The 8973-nt window shown below is 30.4% G+C and overlaps 2 protein-coding genes across 2 annotated transcripts; one reads left to right on the top strand and one right to left on the bottom strand.

Moving 5' to 3' along the window:
• Positions 1274 to 2686, bottom strand: LOC109329428. Its single transcript, XM_019563093.1, has 2 exons — positions 2084 to 2686; positions 1274 to 1855 (listed from the first exon to the last, which is right to left on the bottom strand). The coding sequence occupies exons 1-2, from the start codon at positions 2684 to 2686 to the stop codon at positions 1274 to 1276; spliced, it is 1185 nt and encodes a 394-aa protein (XP_019418638.1).
• On the top strand, positions 5888 to 7307 carry LOC109329701. Its single transcript, XM_019563454.1, has 2 exons — positions 5888 to 6520; positions 6726 to 7307. The coding sequence occupies exons 1-2, from the start codon at positions 5900 to 5902 to the stop codon at positions 7305 to 7307; spliced, it is 1203 nt and encodes a 400-aa protein (XP_019418999.1). The 5' UTR covers positions 5888 to 5899.

Here is an 8973-nt window from a genome sequence, read left to right as displayed (position 1 = left end):
TATATATATATATATATATACTTATGGAATTTCAATTATAAAAGTTTCTTTAGTAATAATATGAACACGATTCGAACTTGATATAAATATTATTTTAATTTTACTTTTTAAGTTATTAAATGTTTGTTTATTTATGAGTATAAACATAGTTAAATATATTTTTATCATTTAAAATATAGAAAAGAAGACTAACAAGTTAAATGTCTCATTGTTTTGAAGTGTGAAATAATTTAAATAGGAGGAGAATAAAACATTAATTAAAGTAATGATAATTCATAAATATTTTTTTACCTTCTTTTAAAAATCTAATTAATGATGGGAAATAAACAACAATGTAATATGAATTCAGGGAACTATATATTAAAATGGGCGTGTGGAGATTTTAAGGGGTTTCAGAACACTTTCAAAATCTTTCCTCCTCTTTCACTCAACTCCCAAATAATTGAGACATTTCTAAAGTCATTTCTTCCCTCATAAATAATTGATAAAAATATCTCATATTTAATATATAGTGTTGTAACTCGATCCATATGGATCACCGACTTCACAACTTAAGAAGAGGTATAATGAAATTTCGACATCTCCCAAATGATTTGAGTTCACTATGTTTTCAGTGGTTAAAACTTAAACAACTCTATTTTACATCCAATTTAAAAAAGTAGTGTTTGAACCTGAGTTATGAATTCAAGAATCGATTTTACATCCATTAGCACCTTGTATGCTCGTAATTAAATGTATTTAAAATTAAATAGGCAACTATTAAAAAATTATTAATTATAATTACTTTTATAAATATGTAATTTTTATTTAGACAAAATATATATTTCTATTATCATTTTTAAATAAAAAGGAAAACAAATGTTATTAAAATGAATTAAGTTAAATAATGGAAACATTATAAAAAGGAATATTTGAATAAAGGAAAGAAATACTATATACCTTTTGAGCCATGTGTTGTTGTAGGATTGGGACTTATTGTTTTAAGTATAAAAAAAGAGGTAAATGGTGATAAAAAAGATGTTGCATAAGGGGAGAGAAAAAGATTGAACAGGAGTTATTTCACACATATGATATCCTATTGTTAGTCGTTAAGATTGTAACATATTATTAACATTATATAAGATTGTATCATATTGATGAAGAATACGTTTTATAATTGATTTCCATGAACTAATATAACAAGAGAGAGTTGCATATTAATAATATTTTTAACAATAAAAATATAATATATTATTTATTATAGATAGAAACATATATGCAATATATAGTTTCTTCATATACATTTAGGACTCTTTCCAGGACCTCCAAAATAAAAGTGAGTATTTAAATATTTGCTGGATGATACCTTTATGTCATAGCAATTGGGACGATCAGCGTATTCTTGAACTTTAGATACAGGAATAGTAAACAATTGCTTTACGGAATTAACAAAATTTAAGTTTTTAAAATATGCTGCTTTTCTAAATCCTTCTTCTGGAAAATGGCCACTACCCATTTTAGTAGTAGTGTGTCCATTCACTTCTCTGTTCACTATTTCTCCACCAAACTCTATCTTTTCTGCATGGCTTTTCAATCCAGTAAACAATGATGATGGCCAATAACCAATTAGTATCCCTGACCCTATACTCAACCACCAATTTCCACTCTTTGGATCTTTCCAAACCATTACATTAAGAGTAAATTGTTTTCCATTATAAGAAGATATTGGAGTGATTGCAGCACCTAATGCTACCCTCTTATTAGTTTGGACAAATCCTGGACATAAAGTGTTGTAGCATCCAGTTGTTTGATATGCATCTCTTGTCCAATAACCAAATAGCCTTGGGTTCTTGTTCAAATATAGTTCATTGTTTACCTGTAGCACACAACAATTTTTTCAAAATGGTTAATCCGATTATGAATGAATATTCAAGAACCTAGGGTTCTTGTCACTTGCCCCTATTACAGTAAATGGTTTATCAGTAACAACGTGATTTTTTTCTTTCTGGAAATGGTTTATTATTAGATTAATGATAATAATTAAGAAGTAATGAAATGAGAGTGAAGTATATGGGTTGTTGTCACCATATAGTTCAGGTCGTACCTGCCATCCGGCTTCTACGCTATTCAAATTTTTATCTTCAAACGTTCCAGAAGTAAGCCAAACTTGTGCCAAGCTGAATTCCAAATCATTGGTTTTGGGTGCCCAAATGTTTATGTCTGTTCTTGCTCCAAAGTATTGTTCTCCTGTCACATAAGCAATTGCATACTCATGTCTACTTCCATCTCCGCCTTTTCGTCCAAATCTTGTTATATTACTTGCTCTTAATAAATGTTGTTCTGTTGTTCTTAAGATTGGAACAGTTCCTTCAGGGCATTCTTCACCAGAAGCAGACCAAAGTTGAATGTTCTCATCTCCAGCACTTGTGTCCTCGCTAATGTTGTATCCCACTGGCCATTCTGGTGGTTCCAATGTTATATTTTGATCTTTTAGTTCAGGAAGGTCAAAAGCTGGTTGGTCATGAAATAGAACACAATCTATTATATCACCATCTGGACTATTAATTGTTTTAACAGGAGGTTTGTTAATCTTCTCCAATTGTGCTCTGATTCTACTTGACTTATCCAACTCACTAGTTTGGTTTTCAATAGCTCTAGACAAAATTGAGGTAACAAAGAACAACAAAACAAGAAAAAACATGGACATGTGAATACTAGATTGTGTCATCATCAATTTTCCTAAGTAAAAGGTTGGAGATTTTTTTGATGTAATGATACTATGTTATCACCTATTTATATACATGATTCTGTGTGTATAATTGTTTCATTCTTTAATATTATGTATCTCCAATTCAAAGAGATAATGATTGTAGTAAAAATCATTACTTTAATCCTTATTATATTCCTTATCATTTAATATTGAACTAATTATTATTTTATATATTAATAAATTAATTAGTATTTAATATTTATTTGACAAATTATTATGTATTTATCTTGTATGTTGTACCCATAAAAGTCACAAGAAGCACACCATAATTTTTATCCTTCATCATCTCTTGTCGTAAATTGGGACGTTTTGTCCCTTAAAAAAGGTGACCCCACCGTCAACCAAACCTATGTGGTGTAGAATATCATTATACTATGGTATTCCTTATGCTATAAATATGACATATTTGCATATAATAGAAATACCCATGGGTGAACCTACCATTCTAGGGTTATTTTTGTCATAATAAAAAATTAAGGACAACCAATTTATTGCTTTTAGGTATAATATGAAAATCAAAACTATACAATTTTTTGCTTAAAAATTGTTTTGTTGGTTGGGCAATTTTTAATTATATAAAGACTAAGAGATTCAAAGGTGAAAAGTTACGATCTTAGTAAAAAAGTTCATTTTTAACCATTATTACATTTATCATTTAATATTTAAATAATTATTATTTTCATATAGAAATGAGTTAATTATTATTTAATATTTATTTGACTAGTTATTATGTATTTACCTTATATGTGGTGTATCCTATAAATACTAGGTACATTGAAACATCCATCTTATTAACGTGAGTGCTATAAAGTTTGTTTAAATGTTTATTAAATTACCAAATTATAATTTTTATTTTTATGTGTAACAAAAAATTTATTACTCTTAGGTGTAATATGAAAATCAAAACTAGGGGTGATCATAGGACGAGTTGGAATGAGTTAAATATATCCTTCACTCGTCCCTAAATATTGATTGGGTCAATTTTTAAACCTGAATTTGTCCCTAATTAAGGACGGGTCTGAGATGAATTAAGCATGTCCCTCACTCCTAATCAAAACTATACAATTTTTGGGGAAAAAATTATTTTGTCGGTTGAGTAATTTTTAATTATATAAAGACTAAGAGATTCAATATCTACAATTGTGTTTCAACTTGAATGAGTGAAAATATATCTTAGTAAAAAAATATTTTTTAACCATTATATCATTTATCATTTAATATTTAAATTATTATTATTTTCATATAGAAATGAGTTAATTATTATTTAATATTTGTATGACTAGTTATTATGTATTTACTATATCCCATAAATACTAGGTACATTAAAGGTATTTATCCATCCTATTAATATGAGTGCTAATAGAGTTTCTTTAAATGTTTATTAAAGTACCAAATTATATTTTGTACTTTGATGTGTGACAAAAAATTTATTGGTCTTAGGTGCAATAAGAAAATTAAAACTATACACTTTTAGGTAAAAAAAGCTTTGTTGGTTGGGTAATTTTGAATTATATAAAGAATAAGATATTCAATATCTACTATTGTGATCTTAGGGGTGAGTGTGAGACGAGTTTGGATGAATTAAGCATGTCCTTCATCCGTTCCTAAAATCGATCGAGTCAATTTTTGAACTCGAATATGTCCATAATTAGGATAGGACGTGTGAGGGACGAGTCCAAAAGAAGATAGGTCAAGATAAGACGGGTCTAAGTTAGAAAAGAACAAAATGACAAACGTAGATTTTTTCCACAAATCTTTAAGCATGCATAATGAAAAATGTTACAATCTATATATAAACCCAACTAAAACTTGTATCACACATACATCAGTATATAAACTACAAACCGTAAATTGCATCTTTCAAACTAAAAACAATCACAATCATGTGATGAAAATTATAGAAAACATTGAAAATTTCATAACAATTTAAACTGTCAAGTATTGCATCCTTTAAACTAAAAACTATCACAATCATGTGACTGAAAACTAAATTATTTTCCTTGAATACATACAAAGATGCATGGATTTTTATTTATTTTTACCCTGTAAATAATTTATGATAATATTTGAAATTAAATGATGAAATAATATATTAGAATGCTGACAATATAATACCTAAAATGTAATATTTGACTGATTTATTTTAGGTTTTTTATGAATTCATGAATAAATGAATAAGTATATGAAGGTATGAACAATGATTTTAGGTAGATGAATTCATGATTGATATATTTTTTATTTTTTGAATTAATGTATGTATTAATAGATGGATGAATGCTCTAATGATTTATTTTTATTTTTTTGAATAAATGTATGTATGAATAGATGGATGGATGTTTAGAAGATGTATTTTTTTCTTTCTTTGTATTAATATATTAATTATTGAATGACTTTTTGAATGATTTTTCTCTTTTTATGAATGAATGACTTTTTGAATGATTTATTTCTTTTTATGAATGACTGTATGAATAACATGCATAAACATGATCTGTAATTATAGCAATGTATTTTGTATGCCTCTAGGGTCAGGAATCTGATACAGGCGACAAAGACTTTACCACAATATATGATGTTCCAAGATGGGTTGACAATTTTCATATAGTTTATGTTAACCTCCTACAAAAATTGGTTGTCCTAGGTTTTTTATTATGACGAAAATAACTCATAGAATAGTAGGTTCACCCAAGTGCATTTCTATTATATGCAAATGTGTCTTATTTATGGCATAAGGAATACCATATACAATAATATCCTGCACCACATAGGTTTGGATGATTGTGGGGTCACCTTTTTTAAGGAACAAAATGTCCCAATTTATGACAACAAATGATGAAGGATAAAAATTATGATGTACTTCCTATGTTTTTTATGGGTACACCATATAAGATAAATACATAATAATTAGTCAAATAAATATTAAATACTAATTAATTTATTAATATATAAAATAATAATTAGTTCAATATTAAATGATAAGGAATATAATAAGGATTAAAGTAATGATTTTTACTACAATCATTATCTCTTTGAATTGGAGATACATAATATTAAAGGATGAACCAATTATACACACAGAATATGTATATAAATAGGTGATAACATAGTATCATTACATCAAAAAAATCTCCAACATTTTACTTAGGAAAATTGATGATGGCAATACCTAGTATTCATATGTCTATGTTTTTTCTTGTTTTGTTGTTCTTTGTTACCTCAATTTTGTCTAGAGCTATTGAAAACCAAACTAGTGAGTTGGATAAGTCAAGTAGAATCAGAGCACAATTGGAGAAGATTAACAAACCTCCTATTAAAACAATTAATAGTCCAGATGGTGATATAATAGATTGTGTTCTATTTCATGACCAACCAGCTTTTGACCTTCCTGAACTAAAAGATCAAAATATAACATTGGAACCACCAGAATGGCCAGTGGGATACAACATTAGCGAGGACACAAGTGCTGGAGATGAGAACATTCAACTTTGGTCTGCTTCTGGTGAAGAATGCCCTAATGGAACTGTTCCAATATTAAGAACGACAGAACAACATTTATTAAGAGCAAGTAATATGATTGGACGAAAAGACGGAGTTGGAAGTGGACATGAGTATGCAATTGCTTATGTGACAGGAGAACAATACTTTGGAGCAAGAACAGACATAAATATTTGGGATCCCATAACCAATCGAGACGAATTCAGTTTGGCGCAAATTTGGGTTCTTTCTGGAACGTATGAAAATAAAAATTTGAATAGCATAGAAGCCGGATGGCAGGTACACTCATTTCATTACTTCTTAATTATTATCATTAATCTGATAATTAGGTTTTTAATCGGATAAACCATTTTCAGAAAGAAAAAATCACTGTGTTATTGATAAATCATTTACTGTATAGGGGCAAGTGACAAGAACCCTAGGTTCTTGACTATTCTTTCATAATCGAATTAACCATTTTGAAAAAAATTGTTGTGTGGTACAGGTAAACAATATATATTTAGAGAACAAGGACCCAAGGCTGTTCGGTTATTGGACAAGAGATGCATATCAAACAACTGGATGCTACAACACTTTATGTCCAGGATTTGTCCAAGTTAATAAGAGGATAACATTAGGTGCTGCAATCAAACCAATATCTTCTTATAATGGCAAACAATTTATTCTTAACGTAATGGTTTGGAAAGATCCAAAGAGTGAAAATTGGTGGTTGAGTATAGGGTCAGGGATACTAATTGGGTATTGGCCATCATCATTGTTTACTGGATTGAAAAGCCATGCAGATATGATGCAGTTTGGAGGAGAAATAGAGAACTTTTCACAGCAAGGGCACACTACCACTAAAATGGGTAGTGGCCATTTTCCAGAAGAAGGATTTAAAAAAGCAGCATATTTTAAAAACTTAAATTTTGTTAATTCCTTAAATCAATTGTTTACTATTCCTGTATCTAAACTTCAAAAATACGTTAATCGTCCCAATTGCTATGACATAAGGATATTTTTTAGCAAATATTTTGGTTCTCACTTCTATTATGGAGGTCCCGGAAAGAATCCCAAATGTCCATAAACAAACTATATACTGGATATATGTTTCTATCCATAACAAAAAAATATATTACATTTTTATTGTTCTAAATTTTATTAATATGCAACTCTCTCTTGTTATATTAGTTCATGGAAAGCAATTATAAAACGTATTCGTTTCTCAATATAAAACAACCTTATAAAATGTTAAATATATAGTTTTAGGTCAAACATTTGATATGTAACTTATTGGAGTCACCATTATGTATTGATGTCCAATTTGGAGTACAGTGATCTTAAAATTAAAGATTTAGATTCGGGAGTTGATTACAAATTAGGAAAAGTATTTGCACCTTGTCCGACTCTACAAGATGTTTTTGTTTTTTATGAGTGCATATATCAAGGAATAAATATATGCATATATGAATCATATTTTTGGTACATGAATGTGTCAATTGTAACGCCCCGAAAAATACTTCTAAAAAACATTGCGGAAAAATGAGTAAATTTTTTTTTTTAATTGGTGATATAAAATTGTTTCCTTTTTTAAAACATTTCTTTTCCGGGACATCACTTTAAGTAACTCGAATGCGGAACACCAACTTATCGTTATCAATGATAACTTAACCTGATTCACAATTTTCTAAATAATACGATTTATATAATCAGTTAAGTCATAGTTAGTTCATACAGACTAGGTCAACAAAGGCGGAAACTACATCGCCACTACCATATACAAAATCACAAAAAACACAGCCCCCCATAAAAAAAAGGGAACATCGACTGACCCACAAACTGACTCAAAAGATTCCAGGAAGGTTGAACCCCTCACTCGGGTCCTCCTCCTCTTCCGAGTCAGACACGAGGTCGATCACCTCCACCGAGCTCTCTACATTTACGAGCTCAACGACCTCGTCCTCCTCCTCCTCTTCCCCCACTTCATTATGCCATAACCCAACGGCATAATTCGGAGGGGATGACATTCTCAAAACCAGAGCCTTCTTGCAGGGACCTCCTCTAAGAATCCGGCTCCTCTTGGCTCTACTGGATGACGGAGCATCCAAACAATCTGGCCACGTCCTATGACCGTGGGAGGGAACAGCGCCATCACTCCTGACTGGCGGGTGTCGAAGTCCAACATCTGGAGACATCAGTCCCTTTGGCGGCAAGGTGAAGGAAGCGTCAATGTAAGCGTCAGGGTGAGGGATCATCATCGATGACCCATTGCACTCCATGTGCAACGACAGACCGCAGGAGCCTGTGTATGTGTATTTGTGCCCATCACTAGCCCATTGTCCCATCGGGGACATCGTGAAGTGATAGCCTCGAACGTGAGTGTTGTTGTTGTCCATCCGCATAGCGAATATATACAAAACAAGAACTATACAGTAGAGAGAGTAAGACATCTAATGAACGTAAATTCACTAACGGCGTGGACTTACTCAGAATATCACACTTAGACATAAAATATATTTTATCATATAGTTCATCATTTTTCATTGACCTCATGAAGAAATTCATAACTTACCATTTATTCCAACATTACCAATATATCAAGTAATATAATCAACATTCTACTCATAACCATATCACATGCATAAACGTAGGAATACACAATGCTTGTAGCTCACATGTGGGAATTCACTTCCACAATGATAATGTATGCATGATATGTCATGATTATCCACCTTACACCAATATCCATCCAA

This window comes from Lupinus angustifolius, chromosome LG16, assembly GCF_001865875.1.
Source record: "Lupinus angustifolius cultivar Tanjil chromosome LG16, LupAngTanjil_v1.0, whole genome shotgun sequence".
NCBI lineage: Eukaryota > Viridiplantae > Streptophyta > Magnoliopsida > Fabales > Fabaceae > Lupinus > Lupinus angustifolius.
This window is presented reverse-complemented; position numbering and strand designations above follow the sequence as displayed.